This window comes from Sorex araneus, chromosome 4 (assembly GCF_027595985.1).
Source record: "Sorex araneus isolate mSorAra2 chromosome 4, mSorAra2.pri, whole genome shotgun sequence".
Taxonomy (NCBI): Eukaryota; Metazoa; Chordata; class Mammalia; order Eulipotyphla; family Soricidae; genus Sorex; species Sorex araneus.
In genome coordinates this window covers 105,845,979-105,872,776 of record NC_073305.1, presented here as the reverse complement: position 1 = coordinate 105,872,776, position 26,798 = coordinate 105,845,979, and the positions used below count along the sequence as shown (strand labels likewise).

The window sequence follows — 26,798 nt, the reverse complement described above, 5'->3', positions numbered from 1 at the left end:
CAATTCTCATTTTTGATAATAATTTAATCTTTTTATATTTCCTATTACAAGAACTAACAAATATAGGCAGAAATAAACAGACTGCAAACTCAAAGGGAAAAAACACTACAGCTTTTAAAATCCCATTTATAATATTTTAAATGTACTTATCAAAACTCGTGTAAACAATGAAAGAATATTTTTTATGCAGACACAAGCAAAATCACATAGTTTAAGATTATGGAACAGAAGCTCAACTGGTAGAGAAAATATGTAGAGAAAATAGAAGGCATGAGTTTGATCAGTACATGAGGCCATGAGTTTGATCAGCATGAGTTTGGCAGTACTTGACCCCCAAACCACTGAACCAACAGGCCTTATCACAGGCCAATAATTTTGGGTAGTAGAGTCCTACATATGTAATTATAGTTGCCTACAGACTGCTATTTACTATCAAAAAATAAGAGGTGATCCTATAATGTATTATAAAACTATAGTTTTAATGACAAATTGACTTTATTATGCATTTAAAATTTTATCTAGTCATGAGGTAAACTTTCCAATTTTCTTTCATCCTATAAATAAAATCTCTTCCCCTCTACTCCCCCTCCTCTCTCCTTTTTTTTTTTTTTTTTTTTTTTTAGTGTGAAGGGACACACCTGGCGATGCTCAACACTGACAGGACCATATGGGGTATTGGGGATTGCACCCAGGTCAGCTGCTTGCAAAGTTAAGCACACCCTACCTACACACACACACACTGTACTATATGCTCCGGTCCCAGAATTTCTCCTTTCCAATTCATGAGGTAACATATGAATGAGTGTACATTTTGTGTATGACTTTTTGTAACTGAGCTAAATAAACTTTCCAGAAAAGCAAGATTAGTTTAAAAAATATTAGCCAAAGGCAGACACTTTAAATGTGTCACAAGTTGATGACCTTTATTAAAAACATTTTAATAAATGTACCTGATTGAGAAAACAAATTTAAAGCTAAAATATAAAAAATGCACATGAATTTTTAACTTTTTTGATTTCTCACTGATTTTTTAAATCATAGGATTTTCAGGGTTTAGCTTACATAAACCTCTTTCTAATATTCACCGAACCTATCACACCAAAGTTCCAGTTCCAATTAACCACCAAAAGGACCGTGGAGTTCATTCTTAACACCTTCCTCTCCCCTTTGCCAGTGACATTTGCCAGAACTTTAACAGATTCAAGATTTCGTTTTGTATTATATTCCATAAGTGACAGTCCAGTATTTGTCCTTCACTTACAAATTTCACATAGCACACTTCACCTTAACAACCATCCATTTCATCACTTAAGCCACAATTTTATTTAATTTCAGAAAGTTATTCTACTACATATGAAGCGAGAATACTACATTATCTGTGAATGTGCATTTATATTCAGTTCATGTTTGGTCTATTATTAATAATTCGTAATGAACAGAGAAGAGCAAAAGATCTTTTGAATTAGTATTTTTGAATCAGCTTTCAGATATATGCCTGGTGCAGTATTGCCAAAAATTTAAAATTTCCATCTGTTTTGTTGTAGTATTCCATATCATGGTCTACAAATGGTGCTGAAATTTAAATTCCCTGCAATAGTATGCCACAATACCTTTTTCTTTGCATTCTCACCAACAATCTCCCCTATCCTTCTGGCATAGTCATTTTCTATAGAACTTTCCTTTTTACACTTGACTAAAGACATATCTCATTCTGATTTTGATGTGCATTTCCCTAATAATAAGTGATGCTGAACATTTTTTTAATTTAAGGAGTCTTTAGAGAAATACCGAATTAAATATTTTGCCCACTTTTAAAATTGGGCTTCTTATTTTCTGTTCATTTCTAGGAATGAAATTAGATTTTAGAGAGTTTAGAGATTTTGGCTATTAAGCCTTTGTTGTTGTATGTATGCTGTGCAATTATCTCCTTCCAATAGCTAAACTGTCTCTGTTTTCCCAATAGTCAGAACTGAGCCTCCAAATGTATGTATCTCAGACGTTGATACTAGGAATGTATTACTCATGTTTTCTTCTATGTGTTTTATGATTTGAGGTCAAATATTTTAGTCTTTAGTTTGAGTTAACTTTTGTGCATGACCAGCATCACCATTTTTAATTTTCAAACCTACTAAGTGTATTTAACACATTACATACATTATATGTTCTTCCAGTTTTTGTAGCCTATGAGTATCTTTGTGATGCTCTTCTGAATACTTTCTTACCTCCACCAATTCTATATCTTTTACATTTTCCCTTCTGGGTATTGTCATTTTATTTGAGAAATTTCATCAAAACTTTAAAATATTGTCTGCACAATTTTCCAATTAAGCATTTGGGTTTTTCTTATTAAAACAATGCTCCTTAATAAAAAATTGTAGTTTTAGTACTTGAATTCCCTTTTGTTTCTTCTATGAAGTGCCAGTGAGATAGATGAGACAGAAAACGGAAATTGGGAGTTATTCTGTATTTACGGGAATTGAGTTTCATACTAACCCTCAGACCTGATGGCCACTCTAATTTCTATTCATGACAAAAGTCTGTATTACAGTTCTGAATTGGTGAATCGTCTCTGTGCTATTCCTTGAAAGAAGAGGGAGGGGGTCTCAGTCTGTCCAGCTACCAAGCAGACACTAGCAGAGCGAAGATTTTGGCTTTTCATCCCAGAGCTCAGTTTTCAACAGCATCTGTCATTGACCCCTGACATTAGGTCTCTGATTATGGATTATTATGTTTCTAGCAGGTTCAAGTTTTGTTATAGCAGTGTTGGCTGGTGCCACACTTGGATATATTTACCAAACAATCCCACACCACCTATTCTGTGATGTGGTCATCCAATTTCAGATAGATGCATATGTCTTTCGGGCACACCATGCTGTGAGTGGATAATTTTCTTTTTCCCTGCAATATGTTGTTGATTTCCAGTTGTTCTTTAGTTGAGAGAATTATTTGGCATCTCTCACAACATTTATCTGGTGTACTTGTTTTATATTTGCCCTCTGTAAACATAAATATCTGTACAAAACAAAATTTAAGCAGCCTACTCAACATATTACAATTGTTTTTATTATAAATTTATTTTCTAATCAATATTTAATTCATTAATGGTCATTTAAGAACAATATATTAAATCAGTGATGCAAATAAAGTAATAGGGAGACAAGAATTTGTAGTCTTATACTTCAGTTTCAGTTCCTGGTCTTGACTTTTTGTAAATACTTAGAGTGATTCCTTTACCATAGTAATCTAAAAATTTCATTATCTATAAGGATAAGATAAAATATGAAGATAAATTGTTTACTCTCTTAAGATACCTTTAAAGTGAACAGTCTTAGTATCTTCTTCCTTTTGCATAAACTAAAAATATTGCTTTGGGAATGTTTGACTTCCACACTAATAGAGCGACAGAACAAATATTTAAGAGTATTTGTATAATAAAATTGTCTTAGTAAATGCTTATCGGTGTGCATTAAAATACCACACCAGAAACATTAGTGCAATTTTTTCTTCCTACCTTACTTTTTTATACAGCTTCACAGAGGCATGGTGATTTAACCTTAAACTCTGATCCCCATAAAAAATCTTAGGGCTAAGTTACTTTGAGTAACTTTACAAATCCATTGGGGGGAAGGAGGATGGCATGGCTTTTTTGGAAAGTGAGCACAGAAACAAAAGGCTACGTCTTTACTAAAATGATTGTTTATACTCTTTTGCAGCAATAACCACAAAGACTAAGTATAACAAATGCTGCTACTTGGACAAAGTTAAATTTAAGTCAGTCAGTGTGATTTTAGCGTGAATTAAGCTGTAAGATACAACTAAGAGATATACTCTGGTGAAAATATGAGATAATTTTGAGAACATAAACTCAGAGATGTGACATCACTTTATCACTAATAATAAAGGCAATAATGACAGTCTCAGAATCCCAGTAGAAAATCCTACATCAAATGTGCTAAGACACACATCTCTATACGAAAGAATGAAATGAAGACTAAGTGAAACTCTAACAATGACATTTTTTCTATATTGAGACGGAAAAAAATTGCTGATGTATAGTAAGTGCTCAGGGAACTTTGGCAGAAGCAGAAGCAACACTATTGGGTGAGAAAGCTAAGGATGGGTCTATATACAATGTCCTTTATTTTCAATTAAAAAATGTCTTGCTTTGGGCTGGAGTGATAGCACAGTGGGTAGGGCGTTTGCCTTGCACTAGGCCAACCTGGGTTTGAATCCTAGCATCCTATTGGTCCCCCAAGCAGCGCCACGAGTAATTCCTGAGTGCAGAATAAGGAGTAACTCCTGTACATTGCAGGGTATGACCCCAAAAGAAAAAAAAAAGTCTTGCTTTGCTCCTAATACGAGCTGAACATTATAACAGAAATAATGGGATAATGGTATAAAGGGATATGGCTCTTTCCTTACGAAGAGCTGCAACAAGAAATACTTATTACTCACTTAGATTAATAAAAACTTTTCTCACTGAAAATTCCCAGCAACCCTATTGGTAGCAAGATTTATTAGCTACCAATAAATTTGTTTATTTATAGCTATCTGTTTTATAGATGTGGAACTTGAAGTTAAGTGTTATGAGGTAACAGCTAGGAAATAAAAGTTTTGGAACTCTAACTTTGTGCTAATGATTACCACTAAAGATGTGAAATTAATAAATGTTTGAGTAAAGTATTGCAACATAGGTAAAATATAGATCAGAAGATGGCATATACGAGTTAAGTGTGCAAAACTCTCAATTCCCTAAATGTGTTTACTTTAGGGATCAGAGCATCTATAATGAATCAGGTGGAAACTCTGAGCTGGTTCCGTGGGGTGTCTGGAAGCAAACTCTGACACAGGAAATTGTGTATGCAGTTTTAAATTGTGAGCCTTGGGTCTGCAGCACAAGAAACTCAAGTACTTAATAAAGCGATAAGAACTTCTGCTCCCTTGTCCTTTTCCATTCCTTGGGACCATTCCTAACTAAGTACAACTCCTCAACAAGTCAGGAACATGTGTCAGTTCCTGGTCTCTGTTCTCACTGGCCCCACCCACTGGCACACCCTCAGAACCTTCCAACATCATTCGCCCAGCAGGCAGTCATCCTCAATCTTTCCAGATAAATTGAAACTGGAAACACTAAACAAGCAAAACAGTCATTCAAATGTGATGGGGAAAATCAAAACCAAAAGAAAACAAACACATGTTTAAATGTGTATACAAAATAACAAATGTTAAGGAAACTATAAACAGAAACATTTATGTGAGGACAAGGTAATAGCTATTAAAAATACCTCTAGAAGAGATGAGGCAAGCTCCCAGATTTAGAACAAAGAGATTTAACAAAATTAAGATAATAAGACACTACATATATGCATATGTGTGTGTGTGTGTATATATATATATATATAATCACTGTATCACTGTCATCCTGTTGTTTATCGATCTGTTTATCAATTTGTTCAAGTGGGTTCTAGTGACATGTCCATTCATGACTGTTGTGTGCTAGCGTACTGCAGCCCAATGGCGTATTGGGGGCTCTTTCAGGGTCAGGGGAATGAGGACCATCATTTGTTATTGTTTTTAGTATATCGAGTGCATCACAGGTAGCTTGTTAAGCTCTGCCATGCAGGGGGGATACTCTCAGTAGCTTGCTGGGCTCTTTGAGAGAGATGGAGGACAAACTGTGTCGCTCTCTTCTGGGAGCTTTGTTGTATAGTCTCTGGATCTTAGTGGTTGATGAGATTACATGGCACCAGGGGCCGTTTGTGGGTGTGACTGCCAAGCTACTGGAAAATGGGGAATCTGGGTGGAGGAGGCCCAGTCTGGATCTGAGCAGCCTTGGAGATCTCAGCCATGGGTCCCATATACCTGGGTTCCTCTACCAGTTCCTTCATGTGGGAGGCTCGTACGAGCATGAGAAGAGTGGCCTTGAGCATGGCTGTGGCTGGGTTCTGGAGGTTTTCAGCTACTGGGGCTCTGCTTGGAGTGGGGAGGGTAACTCAACCCACCCCCCTCTGAGGGGCCCCCGTGAAGATAGCCTGGTGTGGGGGCAGGAAGTTCTGCCAAGGAGACTCTTAATCCTATATAAATCTTTTAATTTTGCAGTTAAATAAGGTAACTAAGTTTATTGAAACAGATCTGGTCTAATTATAGAACCTATAATCCCAGTTACTATGTTTTTCACAGTCCTTACAATGCCACTATGGTTTGTTTCATCCTTCTGGGAAAATGCCAGCTCCTTCTTGATGCCCAGTGATGTATCCAGTATTGATAGGAGCAGGGGTGCCAAATTCACAGACTAGATAGTAGTTTCTCTCACCTGTTTCCCCACCACTGGATGTCTTCCTCTCAACTGACTTCCACACACATCCCTGCCTTTGCCTCCATGGAAGAAAACTGCCTGTGACATTTTTTGTTCCTAGGTAGATATGCCGGAAGTCACCAATCCTGTGCGGCTGTCTACAATTGGGAGAAGGATTAAGAGAGACCAACTCTGACTTATACTCTTCTAAGTGAAGGACCATACCATACCTACATGCTGAATCCTAATATCAAGTTTTCTAATGTGGACAAGGGAGGCTACCTCGGTGCTAGATATGAAAGTTGTCAAGCCTGAGTTTTGTCATCTGACACCTGTTAGTAGGTATAGGGAATGTGGGTGACCATTACCTCTCAGTTCAAGTCTATTTTGGGGAGAATGAGAAAGAAGAGACCTAGAGAGGAAGTGATTTGAGACTCAAGAAAGTGAGAGTCTTATAAATAAAATTTACATTAATAAATATAAAAATAAAATGTTTTAAAGGGTAGAATGACAGTACAATGGTTAGGGAGCTTGCCTTGTGTGAGCCAACCCAAGATCAATCCCTAGCACCACATATGGTATCATTAACCCACCAGCACAGAGCCAAGAGCAACCCTTTAGCAATGCCTGGTGTGCCCCCCAAAAAATAAGATATTTATATCCAGATAAGCTAAAAATATGGTCTTGGGAGGGCTGGAGCAATAATATAGCAGAAAGGGCATTTGCCTTTCAAGCAACTGATCCAAATTCGATTCCCTGTATCCCATATGATCCCAGCAGGAGTAATCTCTGAGAACTGACAGCTGTGCTCTCCCTGCAGAATAAAAACAGTCTGAGGATATAGCTCGGTGGCTCAGTGGTAGAGTGAATGTCTCACACGTTTCTACTTCCATGGTGTGAACTTACTATCTCTATGCCTCTTACTAAGTGCAAGTGAAAATCCTAGAAGACTGACCAACCAGATTCAGTCTAAGTTTGGATATTTGATGAAAAAAGCATATCAGATGTTTAAAAATATGAATGAAAGGACAAAACGGTGAGTTCCCTGGATTTCTTTTTGACTCATATGCTAGACATAGAGTTAAGGAAACAAACAAACAAAAAATCCAACAATCCTGAAATACCAGTGAGCACAGACAAAAATAAACACCACACAAACATAATAAAAGTCTGTTCTCTCTGGCCAAAGGATCAGAGAAGAGTCATCCTACCAGGACAGACAATTTTTCAAAGGTAACTTCTCTCATATAGTCAAAGACCAAATACGGGGCATATACTTGCACCCTCCCCAGCGTGTACTGAGCTGCCTGGTGCCCAAGTATTGCAGATAAGTCAAAGCATATGGACTCCGGATTCTAGATGAGAATGAAAATAAGACAGTAGGTACAGCACAGTGTACTATGTCTCATGCTGACTTTATGTAAAGCCTACACAATTAGCAAAGGGCAAAAGCTGGGTTAGAGGGAAGGTTTCTTTAAAGAGTCAATTCTAGAGCTCAATTTGTACAGACAGATGAAGGGGAAGCTAAATGGGTGAAGGGTGTTTTAGGACAAGAAAATGTCTGACAGATACTAAGGCAGAGAGCAGAGGAATATAATAGAAAATACTTAGACAACTATAAATAATTCTGACGAGAATGAAGAGTACTTAGGATGGAATGGAAAAAGATGATGTCAAAGAGATTGGAGAGAGGGCAGCTGGAGAAGAGTCTTGAGAGCGAAGGTGGAGGAGATTTACCTTCCGGTAAATGCATAAGGCCACTCAAGGACTTTGGATGATGGTGAGGGAAAAGGATCAGAAGAGGTCAGAAGAATCTGACGGGACTCTACTGCAGGAATCCAGACAGGAAGGAAGGCTGTAAACAGTTGGTTTGCTATTTATTATTTAATAACATTATTAAATATATATCTAGGTCAGTTTTACCAAACCCAAGGATTGTCAGGAAATGGAATGAACCATATTCAAACCTACCACTAGGGGCCAGGGATCACTCAGTGGCAGAACACCTGCCTGCTGTGAGTTTGACCTTGGGCACCGCTAGTAGCACTGCCATTCAGAGTTGCAGTACCACTCCAAAGTGTGCGACAACAAAGGGGAAGGGAAAACAGACAGATGTGCACATTTTAAAAATTGCTACCAACTAGCTATGTGATCTTATTTTACATATTGTACATAATGTATAATATGTAAAAAGTGAAATTAAAAAAATTAAATTAGGCTGGAGAGATAATATAGTGGGCACAGCACTTGCCTAACACATGGCTGACCTGACCAGGTTCAGTTCCAGGAATCTCATATGGTTCCCTGAGCATCTCTGGGTGCAGCCCTCAAACAAAAATTAGAAATAAGTAAAAATTAAGGGACCTAAAATTCACCTGAGAAAAAAGCTTTCTAGGAAAGTCACTATTACGTTCTCTAAGATTAAAACAGTAAGTGCTAAATAACTGAAAGCTCATAGATGATCATAATGAACCTGGTATTTAACAGTATAATTCTTCCCTTCTCTCCTAAAATGAAAATTTAAAAGACACTGGAAGAAAATCAATATATATATATATATACATATATATATATATATATATATATATATATATATATATAGAATCAACAGAATCACAGCAATTCCAGAACTCAGCTTCTATGACAGAACCAGGGTCTATAAAAAACATGTAGCTTTAATGCTCAGATTAGCTCATGTTGCTTCTAATAAGAAGTCACACACATCTGAGTTCTGAAATATAGGAAAGTTTAGGCTATTAAACAAGGAGCAAATACTGAATACCTCAGAGAGACATTATCGATGACTCCAGGCAAAGAATGAACTACTCCTGTGGCCATAGTAATTTTAACCCCGATTAAAGCTAGACTACCTCCCAAGCCCTGATCACAGGCCTAGTGCACATCCCATAAGCCATGTCAATTCTGTAGTTGACCTTCTAGTCCCACCTAATTGTCCTCCTAAAACTATAATATAGATATAAGACTAAGAATTCCTAAATAATTTAGTACATAAATTATTTAATGGGGATAGAGAGGTAGCACATCAAATAAATTGCTTACCTTGAACACAGTCAACCCTAGTTCAACCCGATGGTTCCTGAGCCCCACCAGAACTGATCCCTGAGCACTGCTTGGCATGGCCGCAAATTAAAAAACCCCACAAAACTCCAATTATTTTATATAGATTATGAGCTCACTCATATGTGGGATACAGATAATGTCCACTGAAAACAAACCACAAGGGGCCAGAGAAATGGAGAGAGTGTATCCAGTTTTAGGCACTTGCATTGCAGGCTTCCTATTCCAGTTCCAACTGGTACCACGTTTGGTCCCTAGAGAATAGCCAAGAGTGACCCCTGAGCACAGAACCAGGAGAGCAAGTCCTAAACACAATGGGTGTGGCTCAAGAACCACAACAACAAGAAAAAAAAAAAACCTTTCGACTCACTCTGTCAACAAAACTGAGCTTATTGATTGAGGACAAAACAGACATTCAGGGATAGTGGTAGGGAAATATAGGCACTTTCGTGGTAGGGATGTGGCTGTACACTATTGTGAACTCTGTTGCCTCAAGGAAAAAATTAAGAGGTAGAAAGCAAAAAAGAAATTACACAGCAAAGTACTGTCAATGTTTTGTTTTGTTTTAAGTTACCATTAAATTCGCACTGTGGTCCCATTGTTCATCAATTTGCTCAAGTGGGCACCAGTAATATCTCCATTGTGAGACTTGTTGTTACTGTTTTTGGCATATCGAATATGCCACGGGTAGCTTGCCAGGCTCTACTGTACAGGCAGGATACTCTCGGTAGCTTTCCAGGCTCTCTGAGAGGGATGGAGGAATTGAACCCGGGTTGGCCGTGTGCAAGGCAAAAACGCCCTATCTGCTATGCTATCGCTCTAGTCCTACCATTAAATACAAGTTTGCAAGGCTGTTCAAGATCAGGTATCAGTCATATAATGTTCCAACACCCATCAGTTTCCCTCCCACCACTTGCCTGCTATCTCTATGGCAGGGGCTCTCCCCCTGCCCCCCACCACCTTTCTTCTTCCCTCTCCACCTCCCTCCCCTTCCTCTTGGGCATTATGGTTTGCAATACAGACACTGTTCCTTTACCAATTTTCAGCACGCAGTTCTTATCCAGAGTGATGATTTCCAAGTAACTATGTCATAGTGGTTCCTCCTCTATTCCAACTGCCTTCTCCCCAGCACTTGAGGCAGGCTTCCAACCGTAAGCAGAATGATGGACACGAGGATATTCCTTATACTATTTTCTCTATGAAACCTCCTTAATAAAAACACTTTAATATTATAAACAGAAAAACAAAAACAATATGTATTCAAACCTAAAAATACATGGAAAGATCATCAATCACTTATTGAAGAAAAAATTCAATGTAGTAAATTTGGGATCAAAGAGAGAGCTCAAGGAAATGAGTAAATTCTTCTCATGTGGTAGGTCCACGTTTGATTCCCAGCACCTGGTCCCCTGAGCATCATCAGCTATAGCTTAAAGATAATTTTAACCAAGCTATTATTATGGAATTATTTAAATAATAAGTAGGACAGCTCCTTTCAACCATCTATTTCTTCAGTAAACACAGCCCTGACAATTAACTGGCACTTAACAAAGATCTAAACATTCTGAAAGATAGCAAATATTTATCTTAAATGTTAAATTATGGAAAATATTAATAGCAGGTAAATAAGAACAAATTTACTGAATATTCAAATTGTATTTTAAAACCTAGCTTTATTCTATGTGATCTAGTAACCACTTATTAGCATCGACTCAAGAGCCCAAAAATACTATTTAGAAAAGATATTTGCATTACTATGTTCATTACAGTATTACTCACAGTAACCAAGATTTGTAAACAACCCAAGTGCCCAAGAATAGAGAATGGATAAAGAAAGTTTAGTACATATAATGAAATACTACAGAGCTATAGCAAAAAGCTGAAATCCTGGAATTTGTTGCTATGTGGATGAAACAAACTAAAGATTCCATCATACTGAATCAAGTCAGTTATAAGTAGAGGGACAGATACAGAATGATTTCTCTTGTGGGATAGAAGAAATATTGTAACAGAGTAACAAATGGTCAGTGGCAAGAGTACCTGATAGCTGGACTAAAAAACTGAGTTCACTAAGGTGTTGGGTGGGGGTAAAGGAGGATGAAGTACATCTTGCAGTCCTCAGGAGACCATATATTGTGATATTGTGTCAAAGATCAAATTGGGGTTGAGACTGTAGCACTGTCATCCTGTTGTTCATTGATTTGCTTGAGCGGGCACCAGTAACATCTCCATTGTGAGAGTTGTTACTGTTATTGTCATATTGAATACACCATGGGTAGCTTGCCAGGCTCTGCCGTGATGGCGGGATTTCTCGGAAGCTTGCCTGGCTCTCCAAGAGGGATGGAGGAATGGAACCTGGGTTGGCCTAGTGCAAGGAAAATGTACTACAGTTTGTGCTATCACTCCAGTCTGGGGGGTTGGGGGGTGGGGCGGGTTGAGACTATGCAGCATAAATGCCTTACCTGGAACACCGTGAAGGGATGCTCACACTGGTAGTGGGATTTGTGTGAAAATATTGTATTCCTAAAACCCAACAACCAATAACTTGTAAATTACATTCCTTTAATTAATTTTTAAAGACAGAAATGTATTAATTATTAACAAAGACCAACTGTTGATTCAGGGATAAAGTTACCCAGACAGCAATAGAGGACATTCCTTAGATTCCAAGAGAAACACACAATAATAAATGAACAGACTCACTATGAGAATCCCACAGCATGAATTCTGAAGCATCCCTGGCAACTCTCAGACAAACACAGTGTGTACTACACAGAGTCTGTGCACTTATGCATTAGCATGGCAGAAGGTCAGTGCAGAAGAGAAGCAGTATATAGCAGATGAAGGCGGTGGGACTGCTGGCCTGTCCAGGATTCTGGAAGGGGAGAATAGACACAGAAGGCAGACACATACCCTGGAGTAATCCATGAGGGCCCCAACAAGGAAGAAAACTGAATCACTGGTGATCCAGAGGTGAATAAAGATTGAAAATGTTCTAGACCCCAGATTCTTAAACTTCAGGGTTTCCTACTGAAGATGGGGATTATTTTAAAATAAATTTCTGTAAGATTTATTATCTGTAAATGTTTGATTTATATCACACCCTGTTTTAGTCCAGCATTTATTTGACCCTTTTATGAATTTTTTTATAAAAATGTCACAAGGAAATTTTTTGTCACCTTGCATATGGAAATAGGTCTAAAACAACAAAAGGTGTCAAATGACATCTGCACTTATAAGTTCATCACAGCACTGTTTACAATAGCCAGAATCTAGAAAAAACCCGAGTGCCCTAGAACAGATGACTTGTTGAAGAAACTTTGGTACATCTATACAATGGAATACTATGCAGCTGTTAGAAAAAAAAATGAGGTCATGACGTTTGCATATAAGTGGATCAGCATGGAAAGTATCATGCTAAGTGAAATGAGTCAGAGAGAGACAGACATAGAAAGATTGCACTCATCTGTGGAATATAGAATAATAGACTATAAGACTAACACCCAAGAATAGTAGAAATAAGTACCAGGAGGTTGTCTCCATGGCTTGGAGGCTGGTCTCTCATTCTGGTCAACTCAGAGAAGGGAACACCAAGTAAAATGTGGTTGGAGGTCATGTGGGGGAAGGGTGATGCGGGCCGAATATAGACTAGAGACTGAACACAATGGCCACTCAACACCTTTATTGCAAACCACAACACCTAATCAGAGAGAGAGAACAAAAGGGAATAATACCCTGCCATAGTGGCAGTGTGGGGTGGGGGGAGACGGGACTGGGGAGGGTGGGAGGGATGTTGGGTTTACTGGTGGTGGAGAATGGGCACTGGTTAAGGGATGGGTTATCGAACTTTGTATGGGGGAAACATGAGCACAAAAATGTATAAATCTGTAACTGTACCCTCACGTTGACTCACTAATTAAAAATAAACTATTAAAAAATAAAAAACAATAAACCAACAAAAGGGACATGTAGATAACGCCCCAGTTTCAAATTATTCTAGAAATAACAGTAAACAAGAGACCAGGGAGAGAGTTCGAAGGCTGAAACTCATGGTTTGTACCCAGGTTCCATCTTTGGCACTGCATGGACCCCAGCATTATAAGCAGTATCTATTTTTTTTTACAAGCCACAGTCAATAAAATAGGATGGTATTACAATAATAACATACAAGCAGATCAATGAAAACAGAATTGAGAGCCCAGAAACAAGCCCATAAGACACTGACAACAAAATTTTGACAAAGGAGTCAAAGCATAGAATGAATCCATGATCTATTAATAAATAGTAGTGTTGGGAAAACTGAACAGCCAAGAAAGCCGAGGCTACTACATAAAAATCAATATGGACTGAAGACTTGGATTAAAAAATGAAATAATATACATGGCACAAAACATTATATTTCCCCATTGGCATTAGCTTTTGTAATATCTCTGGACTCAACTCCAACAGCAAGAGAAAAAAAAGTAAAAATAGGATCACATCAAACTAAAACATTTCTGCAGAACAAAAGCAACAATTATAAAACTAAAAAGGCATCTTACTCTGGGAGAAGAAACTTGCACATCATCTACCCCTCAAAGGGTTAATTTCTGAAATATATAAGAAACTCATAAAAACAACAAAAGAGGAACCACAGACATTTCAATGAAGACACATGAGAGGCAAACACACACAAAGTTATTCATTGTCATTTATCTTTAGTGAAATGCAAATCAAAACAATGAGCTATATATCATCTCCTATGTATATGAACAGCTACTATCCAAAAGATAGGAAACAAGCGTTCGAAGATGTGCAGAGAACCCAATACAGTATTGGTGGTAATAGGACTTCCTAAAGACACGGTGAAATGCAATTGGAGATTTCTCAAAAATTTAAAGTAAGTTCATATGATCCAATTCTACATCTTCTAGATACTTGTCGAAATAATTAAACAAATTTAAGAGGTATATAAATCCCATGTCTACTGCAGTATTATTTGAAATAGCAGGGAATAGAAACAACTTAATTGCACATAGATGGTGGGTAGATGATTGAGCAGATAGGGTGTTACACACGGACTACTTATTACTCAGTTATAAGAAATAAAATCTTGGTATTTGCAACATGAAGCTAGAGAATATACTTAGTGCAGTAAGTCAGATTCAGATGGAAAAGAACAAATACTATGTGAGTTCAGACACGTGGTATATAGAGAAACAAACAAATGAACTAATAAAATCAAACTTTAAGACTATAGCACCAACACAGTAGAAGAAAGAAAAGGGTTAAAGGGTGAGTAAATGAGGTGAAGGACAGATTTGATTTTTTATTAGCAAACAATGTAGCTTGATGTACAACAGAAACACAGTGCTATAAATCACTACATAAAGTTCTAAGAAATAGAAAGTTGGTTGATTATTTTCAGTACAAGTCAAATTTTGAGAACATATCTGGGAAAAGATGTTTATAGTAATAATGATACTGATGATAATTATAATACCAAAATGTTCTGAATTAGCATCTTAGTTTAAGATGCAATTAGGGAGGTAAAGCAATTCTTAGAATCATCTCAAAACCTATTTATGAATCAATATCTAATTATTGAATATATAATTCTCCATTCTCTAAATGCAATGATAACCTTTCTAGAAAAGATCACAGCTATTTATTCACTTGCTCTTCTTACAAGCTATTCAACAACAGCTTGCAGCATGGTATATAATGTAAAAATATACAGACTCATCTATGTCATCGTAAGTTTCTTCTACACACTCCCACCTCCCTCCATAAAATTTCTAAGGCTTTTCATATGTAGTTCAATCATGTAATGAAAGACTGAACTAAAAATATATTTGCATTAACTGTTAAAGAATATGAAATAAGTGCCAGAATCTGGAATTTCCAAGTCACATAAGACCTATCTAAGGTAGTTTAAAAGAATGGATACTAAATATTTGACATATGTATTGATGACTAAGAAATTGTTTGTATTCCTCAGATACTACCACAGAAAATCTGTTATTTAATACTTCATGTGACTGTGTTCTGTAAAAACTCATGTGTTGTCCATAAAGAAACGTCAGTCTTTTCACAAATGCCAAGAAACTAATGAAGTTCCGATAACATTGATCAAATCATATCTAGCAAAGTAGTACAGAAGTTTATGCATTAAACAAAATTATTAGTTCAAATACATTAGTTTGAAAGTTCAAGTAATACCTATCCTATCCTATTGACTAACTTTGAAAATCAGATGAAACTAAATACAAATACTGAACAGTAAGAGACAAAAAAGAAACAAAGTACAACAATATTATCTCTACAATGAAATAGTTTATAAATATGGTACACCTTTTGGTCTTCTATCTTTAGTAATAATTTAAGAACGATTAAAATGTTAAGGCATTGGGAGGAATTTCCCAAAGATCAGATAGTAAATAAAGATAAGATACAAAAACAGAAACTCCACATTATGTCTGAGTCAAATAAAAGAACAATTTGAAGTTGGTTAAATTAGTAAAAACAATTCTTGACTCAAACTTTCAAAGTAATGTTAAAAAAAACACCCTAAAATAGAATAGTCAATTTACTCAGGTAACCCAAATCTGCAGCATCCAAGAGGTATTATGCTTCTTACAAGTGAAATTCTAAAAAAAGAAAAGCATTTTTTTGACCTCCAGGCGTTTCTCAGTCAATGCAAGTAAAAGTACACATTCAACATAATACAGGCAATCCATCACAAGAAATGTAAGAAGTAGAAGGGAATGTCTGGGACACTCTAAGTGTCAATGATCATTTGAAAAATACTGAATAGGGCTGGAGCGATGATAGCACAGTGGGTAGGGCAGTTGCCTTGCATGGGGCGGATCCGGGTTTGATTCCCAGCATCCCACATGGTCCCCTGAACACTGCTAAGAGTAATTCCTGAATGCATGAGCCAGGAGTAACCCCTGTGAATCGCTGAGTGTGACCCAAAATGCAAAATAAATAAATACATACATACATACATACATACATACTTAGTAACAGGAAGTGAATGGAGGCAGGAAGAGTAAAGAGAGAACAAAATTTTTTTTAAAAGGAAAATAACTACTAGATAAGACACAAGCTTCAAGCATAGAGATCAGTGTATAGCAATCAAAAGCCAGAAGTGGAGATACAAAGGATGCATAAGTGCAATAATGGAAATCCAACTAGAGATTCTGACCCAGGGAGACCAAAGGGATAGCAACCAGAATTATACAACGGGAAGGTTCAACTGTTACGATACATTATTTCATAAGCAGAAGAGCTTTCTTGCTTACCCGGTTTATCTGACTGTTGTTTAAAATAACACGTAGCAAGGTTCTCTCAAATTCTTCCAACTTCTTGTAACATGTCTTAAGAATATGTTTGGATAAGTTGCTGTCACTGATCAGCTTAGCTATGGTATCAACTGCTTCTGTCCAAAAGCTTGAAAAGGGAAATTTGGGCTTATGGTAAAAAGTGATCAAGCCATCTAATAACCGAAGAACAGAATCTGACACCGTGGAAGAGTTGTTTTCCAAGTGGCTTAAGTCTGCTTTCAGATCTCCTGATTCTGTCAAGCTCTTCAACTCAATTAAATGTTGCAAAAACTGCATGTGAGAAGGCAGAGGGTTTCCTGGGACAGCGCAATGTCCTTCCCTAATGGGCAGGGGTAAAAAGGCCAAAGGCGTGCAGTTCTCCTCAGAATGCTGAGACATCTCTAAAGGTTCTAGTCTCTGCTCGTTTGATAAATCACACCCAGAATCTTCCAGCAGGGCTGATGTATTTCCAGAACTTGTAGGTTCCTGAGTCTGTAACTGGGAAGATGAGTCTCCTGAAACAGAAAGAAGCAGACATGTTATCTTTTTGTAGCTAAAATTCCTTTGCATAAAAAATCAGGCATGTGGTTCTCTAATCAAAGAGAAAATATAACCTGCAAACATTTATTAGATATTTTAAAACAGTATTATAAAAACTGAAAAATTTGTGAGGAGAAAGTGTTGACTGTAGTTGACTGTAGGAAAGGTCTTGATCTTCACTAGCCAAAAGCAGATACTTTTCCATTGTTCATATCCCTTCAGTTCACTATCTCTCACACAATCATGTGCTATGTTTGAAAGGAGGAGAAAACAGTACCAGAACAAGGTATCTGGCACATAGTACAATGAGTAACTGTCAAGCTGTACAATTTATTCAGCACCAAAAATTTTGCTCCAGGCATTTTGAAAAGTGAGAGGAATAGCCCAGTTAGGATAGAATAGTGTTAGAATCTGAAAGAAAAGGTGGTAAAACTACTTTAAAAGTCAAAGCTAAAATTTAGGGGAATGGAGAAAGACAAGAGTCCTCCACATACAAAAGGAAGAAACATAAAATTTAGAGGGAGGAGAGGAACTTGTCTAAATAAAGATCTACAATTAGTTTGATAGTACTTTGAAAGAAATAAAAAGGCAAAAGTTAGAAAATATAAAAAACGCTTATCACAAAAGACCTATTACAGATCTTAGAAGTTACATGTTGGGTGTAAAAGTGAGTATAGTTCAAAACGAGATAATGTAAGATAAGATCCCAATAAAAAATTATATGTGTACACACATCTGAAATAAAAATACCGTAACAGCACTGTCACTGTAGCCCTGTCATCTCATTGTTCATTGATTTGCTCTAGCGGACACCAGTAACATCTCTATTGTGAGACTTGTTGTTACTGTTTTTGGCATATTGAATATGAATATGCCAAGGGGAGCTTGCCAGGCTCTGCTGTGCAGGCGAGATAATCTGGGTAGCTTGCCGGGCTCTCCAAGAGGGATGGAGGAATTAAACCAGGGTCGGCCGCATGCGAGGCAAACAACCTACCCGGTGTACTATCGCTCCAGCCCAAAATAAAAATATATATAAGTAATTTGTATATTTATATGTACTGATTTATGTATTACTATATTAGAATACTCAAACTTATCTGGCTTAACACCCACTTCTTAGAAGAAAAACTTCCAGAACCTCCTGCCCCTGAATATCCAAGCTTTCACCAGCACCGGATTAGTCGAGTACACTTCGCAGGGGCGAAATTGACCACTTTGAGAAAAATTGACCTATACCTGTTAGAAACTACTGACATTTACTGAAAAATACTGCAATTAAGACTTCCCCTAAGTGCAATCTCTATCTTGAAGATCCTCCTGCAGCTCCATCTGAGATGTGTACTCTGGGCCATGAAGACCAATCCCCTTCGTCCCCCTTTCTATCTCTCTCCCTACCAGTGTTTCTCTCAATAAGGCTATTTTACCTAAAAGTAAAAAAGAGAGGCTCACTCTATTAATTGTTCTTTCTGTTGAAGAGATAACATAATAAAATACAAAAAAATAAGAATTTTCTCATACTGAAGCAGATACATGTATCTATAAATCCTTGTTTGAGAAATATTACTGTCAACAATGAGAAAAAGAATGAGGCACTAAAGGTTTAATGCAGGAAAATGAAGGAAAGCAAAATGATCTTATTACTTCACAGATTGGCTATGGGAAGATCTGAAGAAAACATAATCGGATATTAAAACATCAATTAAAAGGTACCTGAAAGGAACTGGAGCAATAGCACAGCGGGTAGGGTATTTGCCTTGCACACAGTTGACCCAGGTTCGATTCCCAGCATCCCATATGATCCCCTGAGCACCACCAGGAGTAATTCCTGAGTGCAAAGCCAGGAGTAACCCCTGAGCACTGGATGTGACCCAAAAAGAAAAAAAAAATAAAGATACCTGAAAAGTAGACAAGGAAAGAAATGGACCAAACATCTGTGGTGCTAAGGAAAGAGTTGACCAGGAAACTAAATATAAAACATCAAAATAAAATCTTGAAGTCTGCTAAATATGAGCCACAAGTAATGGACTGTAAGTAGAAATAAATGCATCTCATGGTTTTGACCTAGATTACAACACAGATGACAGTGCTATGAATTCCTGCAAACAGAAATGGTAAACACCCACACAGAAAAACTGACTTGGGAGAAATGATCAGAAATGCACACTTTGTCCTAAAACGTTGGAAGAAACCAGAGGAACTGACCATCAGCCAGTTCTAAACTGAAAATACATTTTAGGCATCATCAATGTGCACATGGAATATCAAACAATGAAAATGTCAGGTTCAGATCACTTGGTACAAGAACTGTGACCGGAAGATCAACGAGTGTTTCTGAGGAGAATCAATATTTGAGGACTTAGTAGAGAAGAAGAATAATTTTAAGACAAAAAATTTTAAATCCTAAAATTCAAGGAGAGTGCATGTGGTTTCAAGGATGACTGTAGGTAACAATTGTAACAAAATGAAGGACTGAAAATACGTTGGAATGGATGAAAGAAAACTGGGACAGTAAGTAAAAGTTAATCAGAAGAGTCTAAAATGATGAGTAGCTGCTAAGAAAGGTGGTATGACAAACTGAGAGACACCTGGATAACCATAATATAAGAAAGAGGAAAAGTGAAGCAAAGTTGAAGTTTGGAGAGAAAATTAAAATGGCAGGTGATAGACAAGAGACCACTATGACAATAATAGCTGGGAATGATCATGGCTGGACAAGAACTGTGTTAAAAGTAGACAAAGGGATATTCCTGTTAACCTTTCAGTATCTGTATTGCAAAACACAAAGAGGGGAGAGGGAGGGAGAGAGAGGGAGAGACAGAATGACAGAGGGAGGCTGTTTGTTGGGGGATGACTGGGGACATTGGTGCTGGGAAATGTACGTTTGTGGAGGGGCTGTATGACTGAAACCTAATCGTGAACAGCTTTGTAAGGATCTATCTCACAGTGACTCAATAATTTTTTTTAAATAAAATTAAATGGCAGGTGAGACAAGGTCCTGGAGAGACTCAGAGGAGGCTGAGGCAAGCACACCAGTGAATAGTTTGTTCTTCCTGTGAAAGTAAATTTTTTCCCCCTCTGAATGAGTTTGAAAATATACAGAGATATGAAAAAGAAAAATACCCTGGCATACGGGAAATTAAAGGCACTCTTATCTAGCAGTCATATTTATTGTTGGGGACACTAACTAATGGAAGATAGAAGAACAGTGGACGGGCCAGAGCAATAGTATAAGGCGCTTGTCTTGCAAATGGCCAGCCTGGGTTTGATTCCAGCAGCCGATACGGTCCCCAGAGCATTGCCAGGAGAGATTCCTGACTACAGAGCCAGAGGCAACCCCTGAGTATCACCAGGTGTGGGCCAAAACAACAACAACAAAAAAGTGAAAATAACATCTAAATTCTCCATCACATATTTAGAAATCCCCTAATTTGTTGCTCATTTGTCCTGCAGTAAAAATAGATGCAGAATCGTAGGTTTAAGCTTTAATTTAGAGCTCATTTATTCAATTAGAACCTATTATAACCACTGTAAATAAACTTGCTTGCTAATTACAACCAAAATAGCTGCACTTCAAGTTAGGGAGATCCTGGGACACCCAGCATAGGAATTAATCCTACTAAATTACATTTAATGTACAAGGCTATTTCTAAATTAAGCTGAATATCCCATTATTGTAGGCCAATAGGCACTCTCCCCCCCAACTTATGAGCAAAAATAAAAATTTTAAATGAATTCTCAAGATATCCATATTACTCTTCGTAAAAGTGAAGGGGGTGGAGTTATTTAATTATTCAGGTATATATTATTTTTCTCTGTGGAATTAAAAGGCTCTAAATGGCTCTCTTCTAACACAAGTTTTGGAGCAAGAGCAACAATGAGGCAGGTAGGGCATTTACCTTACACACAGCAGACCCAGTTTTTTCACTGACATCTCATATGGTTCCCCAAGCTCATCAGGAGTGATCCCTGAGTAGAGAGCCAGGAGAGACCTGAGCATCACCAGGGGTGTCCCCCAGCTCCCCCACCGAAATGAAAGGTAACAAAAGCTTAGAGTATAAATCTACTCAATATTTCACTACAATAAGCAGAACGTCAATGCTTTAAGAACATAAAGTGAATTCTGCCAAACACTAAATGGAGATGTAACAATCTGCTATTATTTCGCGTTTCACTCCTCACTGGTGAGCGTTTGGGGAAGTCATAGCTTCCTTATCCAGTCTCCATGTGATGAAAGGAGAGAAAAACACAAAACCACCACTCTCACAGCTGCTGTGCTTCTGTACCTGCAGTAAAACAATGTTGAGGACTTCCATTTGAGATGCCAATGGAGAAATGACACATTAAGAAACCTTCTCTCAAGGGATCACCAAGCAAAGGGTGCTAGGTGGGCCCACTAGGGTTGGGAGATACGGGCTGAAAATAGACTATAGACCAAACATGATGCCTACTTAATACCTCTATAGCAAACCACAACACCCAAAAAGAGAGAGCGAGAAAAAGGGAATGCCCTGCCACAGAGGCGGGGTGGGGTGAAGGAGGGGACAGGGTGGGGGTGGTGGGAGGGATACTGGAACCATTGGTGGTGGAAAACGGGCACTGGTGGAGGGATGGGTACTCGATCATTGTATGACTGAAATGTAAGCATGGAAACTTTTAAGTTTGTAACTTTATCTCACAGTCATTCACTAAAAAAAAAAAAAAAAAAAAAAAAAGAAACCTTCTCTCAGAACCTTTACACCGTGCATAAACCATGAGAGGACCATATGAGATTATCTGTCACAGGCATACATTCGAAAAGGTGCAGTAGCAAATTAAAAGAAGGATCATAGTTTGACTTCACTTTACAAAGTAGTTTCATCAAATGATTCAATTGGTATTATCAGCATCCTGAAACACATTATCCTAATTTGCTTATAATGGCATCAGGATCCACTTGATTAACAAGCCAGGGGAAAGCAAAGGAAACCAGTTCTTTAGGTCCACATCCTCTCATCTCCCAACTGTATAAGAGAGGACTGTATCTTTCCATGCCACGTTTTGTAGTCCCCTCACTGAACAAAGGTATCAGCTGAAGAAGACAGGGCACCTTATTAAGAGAAATGCTTATTAGTGCTACAGCCTTTTGCTGGCTCTGATAGATTTCCTCTTTTAAGTGTTTGTATGAGTCTGGATTAACTTTTTTGGTAATTTACACCAAACCAGAATAATTACACAGATTAGAGAGAGCAGAAGGAAGAAAAGAGATATAAAACATAAGTATTTTGTCCTTTAAATAATAAGTTAAATATCTAAAATTACTAGCTAGCAAAAGCCAAGGATATGCTTCTTAAAGCATTTACTACCACCTGCAGCAAATAGATCAATTTATTTCTTCTTTTATTTGTTAACAATGGAAACTTTGAAAACTCATCATGCTGCATTTGTATTGGAAACCAACACTTTCTCAGTGAAAAACACAGCTGTAGAAGTGAATAACATGGTTGGAACCTGAGTATTGCTATAGTACATACCCTCCAGAGGTGAAAAAGAGGGATCAAAAAAAAAGTCACCTTAAGAAAGTTAAACATTTAAACTAACACTGAGTGTTAATAGGTTACAATCCCTGATTTTTAAATATCCATCATTATAGAAGTAACAGTAGTAAGTATAGAGACATTAATATATTCTTAGCTCTTTAAATATATCTTACATAACTACCAGTAGGTTCTACTTATTTGGTTGGATGTATATTCTGAGAAAAATCTCAAAGCATACCTAACAAAGAATCATGCCCAGCACAGAGAAAAGAAAATAAACCCACGCTACTGCAACTGTCTGTAATTACAATATTTCCAGAAAGGATTACGGTGAAGCAGAAATCAATGATGCTTCTCACAGATTCTTACTGGTCTGTAGGGACTAAGGACTTCAATTCCTCTCCCAGTCCATAGATAGAATTAAATGTGCTTGTCATCATACTTAAAAGAAAACATTAACCACACACACACACACTGATCAAGTCAAACACATCGTAAACATTCAGTAAATGACAGTATTATTATTAAATAAATACAATTTATGTCAAAGTGTGAAATCAAATAGAAAAGTGTATTACTGATTAAAACTACAGATCTAGTCTTAAAATATCTCACAGGACCAGGAATGGGCCAGAAAAGGCTGGAATATTTGACTTGCTGGTCCTGGGTATGACACCACATGGTCCCCCAGCACCACCAGGCATGATCTCTAACACCAAGATTGGAGAAGCTCCCAAGCACTGCCTGGTACAAGCCCAGAAAACAAACAGAAACACAACAACAAATCCTATAGTCTCTTTCCTTCACTGGGTCCCAGAAACCTGATCACTTTACTGGGTCCTCAAAACCTTTACATTTTCTCTTTCCTTCTTCCTCTTATAAATTTCATATTGACACAGATTCTTAGCGTAACTCCTCAACCACTTCTATAGTCCATAAGTCACTAACGGAGCTGGAGAGGTAAGTACGTGGAGTAAAGTGCATGCTTTTTAACTTAGCAGACCCTTGCTCTGTACTCTCCTGTCCAATGTTTGTGAGAAAAGAGAAAAGAGTAGAAAAGAAGAAAAGGAGGGAAGGCAGAGGGAGAGAGAGAGAAGTATAAGAGCGGCAAACCAATGTATAGTCCTAGTCCAATTATAAAGGCCAGGAAATCAGGATTGCTGATGGTATAAGTTCCAGTCTAAAAGTCAGCAGGCTGGCAACCAAAGAGATGATGTTTCCACTGAAGTAAAAAAAAAAAAAAAACAAGAAAAGACATGTTCAATGCAAAAATAGTTTGGCAGAAAAAAACACTTTTTGTGCTGAGTCTTTCTGTTCTACTCAGGAGTAAACTTACTGGATATCAGACCCCATCCCCATTAGAGTGGACAACCTTCCTTACATAATTTACTGGTCTAAATGTTAAGGTCTTCATCCAACCTACCTTACAGACATCCAGAATGTCCTGGACCCAGGCAACTGGCAGAAATGGTAGAACTTTACAAGAAAAAAATGCATCCAACCCCATCAAAAAATGGGAAGAAGAAATGAACAGAGACTTCCTCAAAGAAGAAATACAAATGGCCAAAAGACACATGAAGAGATACTCTATATTGCTAATCATAAGGAAGATGAAAATCAAAACGACAATGAGCTATCTCACACCAGAGACTGGCACACATCCAAAAGAACAAGAGCAACTAGTGCTAAGATACAGGGAGAAAGGGACACTTTCATTGTTGGTAGGGATGCTGATTGGTCCAGCCTTTTGCGAAAACAATATTCCTCAAAAAGCTAGAAATTGAGTTTCCATACAACACAACAATACTTCTGAAAATATACCCTGAGAGCCCAAAAACATAAAGCGGAAATGTCATCTTCACTTCTATGTTCACTACAGCACTACTCACAATAGCCAGAATCTGGAAACAATCTGAGTACCCAACAGTCGACTGGTTAAAAAAACTACAGGATATCTGCACAATGGAATACTATCCAGCCATTAGGAACAATGAGGTAATAAATTATGTTATCAATGGATGAACATGGAGAATATCATGCTGAGAGAAATTATTCAGAGAGAAGAACAGTCATAGAATGATTACAGTAATTTGTGGAATGTGAAAAAATATAGTATGAGACGAATACCCAAGGACAGTAGAAACAAGGACCAGGAGGATTGGTGCAGAGTTAGAAGCCTGTTTCAAGTGCTTGGCGAGAGGGCAGTTGGGATAGAGAAGGGATGACCATGACAAAGACAGTTGGAAAGGATCACTCTGGATAAGAAAGCAGGTGCTAAAAGCAGGTAAAAGAATAAACATAGACCTTTCAGTATCTATATCATAAACCGTAATGTGTGCCCCAAACTGGCGGAGGGGGCTCTGAGGGAGAGACAGAGAAAGACAGAGACAGAGAGACAGAGAAGGAGCAAGAACGAGCAAGAGAAGGGAGAGAGAGAGGAGAGAAAGGAGGGGAGAGAGGGAGGGAAGGAGAGAGAGAGGAGAATTAAGGTATGCCTGCCATAGAGACAGGCTGGGTGGAGGGAAAGGGGTTGGTGGGAGAGAAACTGGGACCCTGGTGATGGGAAATGGTACACTGGTGGAGGGATGGGCATTGAAACATTATATGACAAGTATATTTAATTCATATACTTTGTCACTGATTACGAACAGCCTTGTAACTATGTGTCTTGTGATTCAATTGAAAACAAAATAAAAAGTAGAAAATAAATAAATGTGCACACAAAAAAAGAAGAAATTATCAAATGTGTCATGATTTTGCCTCTACACCTTTCCACGGCTTCAGTTCACACTGTTATCTTCTCTTTTACTCTGGCTAAAGCAATTCTCTTGCCAGGCTAATTTACCTGCTTCTCATTCTCCCCTCTTCTAGGCCACTTCGGGAACTGGCTTAAGAATTACTCTAGTAGAATACTCCTTTCGTACAGGATTCCATCCTTAACACCTTCCAAAGACTTCCCTAATAAAACAAGATGGAGGTCTTCATGTTCCTGAGTCTGGCCCACAAAGCTTTTTATTGTTCAGGTTCTGCCCATTTCTTCATCCTTATTTATGAGTTAGCAATATAAACTATTACAGTTTACCAAAACACACCACAGAAATTCACAAAACCCAAAGAGCAACTGACTGTTCAAGTGTTTCTTCAAATCCTCTTTGCTTTTATTCCTTCCACGTATGCCCCTAACAAAGTAAATATCTAGGTAATCTGTTCATTGCACATAATTCAATTAATATACATATAAACCTTTTTTTAAAGTACTGGTGACTATCAACAGTAATTCCTGAGTTCAGAAAGAGCTTACTAATTTGGCTATTTCTATCGCCTAATGCTTTCTCTCCAACACTCTTGATAAATATAAATTTAAATATGCGTATTTGTATATATATATATATACATGAACAAAAGTGAAATCAAACAGTATCTCTTTACAAATACTGAAAAGTCATGACAGGTATATTTAATTCATATACTTTGTCACTGGAGCGACAGCACAGTGGGTAGGGCGTTTGCCTTGCACATGGCCGACCTGGATTCGATTCCTCCATCTCTCTCGGAGAGCCCGGCAAGCTTCCGAGAGTATCCTGCCATCACGGCAGAGCCTGGCAAGCTACCCATGGCATATTCGATTTGCCAAAACCAGTAAAAAGTCTCACAATGGAGACGTCACTGGTGCCCACTCAAGCAAACTGATGAACAACAGGACTACAGTGCAGTACTAACTGTGTCACTATCAACTATGATTTCTTTTTATTTTTTGGCTTTGCCACATCAATTATGTTCAGGGCTTGCTTCGAACCCAGGTCTGTTGTGTGCAAATCTAGCACTTTAGCCTCTGTACTAACTCTCCAGCCCACAAATATGACTTTCTTAAAAATAATCACATGCCTGATGCACTGAACAACTTAAGTAATATTTATGCCACCTAGTGGTCAAATAGGAATGGCTAATTTAAAGTATTTCATAATTGATCTGAGTATTTCACCTTAAAGGAACTATTTTTCTTTTGCCTCCGAAAGAACATATTTTAATATGAGAAAGCAGTTTTTGAGAACTGCTGACAAA

The 26,798-nt window shown here is 37.7% G+C and overlaps 1 protein-coding gene across 1 annotated transcript in view; it reads right to left on the bottom strand.

Annotated features, from left to right (window-relative positions):
* The window catches only part of MEI4 (meiotic double-stranded break formation protein 4), a 160,966-nt gene that overhangs the window by 102,930 nt on the left and 31,238 nt on the right, over positions 1–26,798 (bottom strand). The window contains exon 2 of the mRNA XM_004610208.3: positions 16,660–17,195. Within this exon, the coding sequence (XP_004610265.3) occupies positions 16,660–17,195 (536 nt within the window). The remainder of the gene's footprint in view (positions 1–16,659; positions 17,196–26,798) is intronic.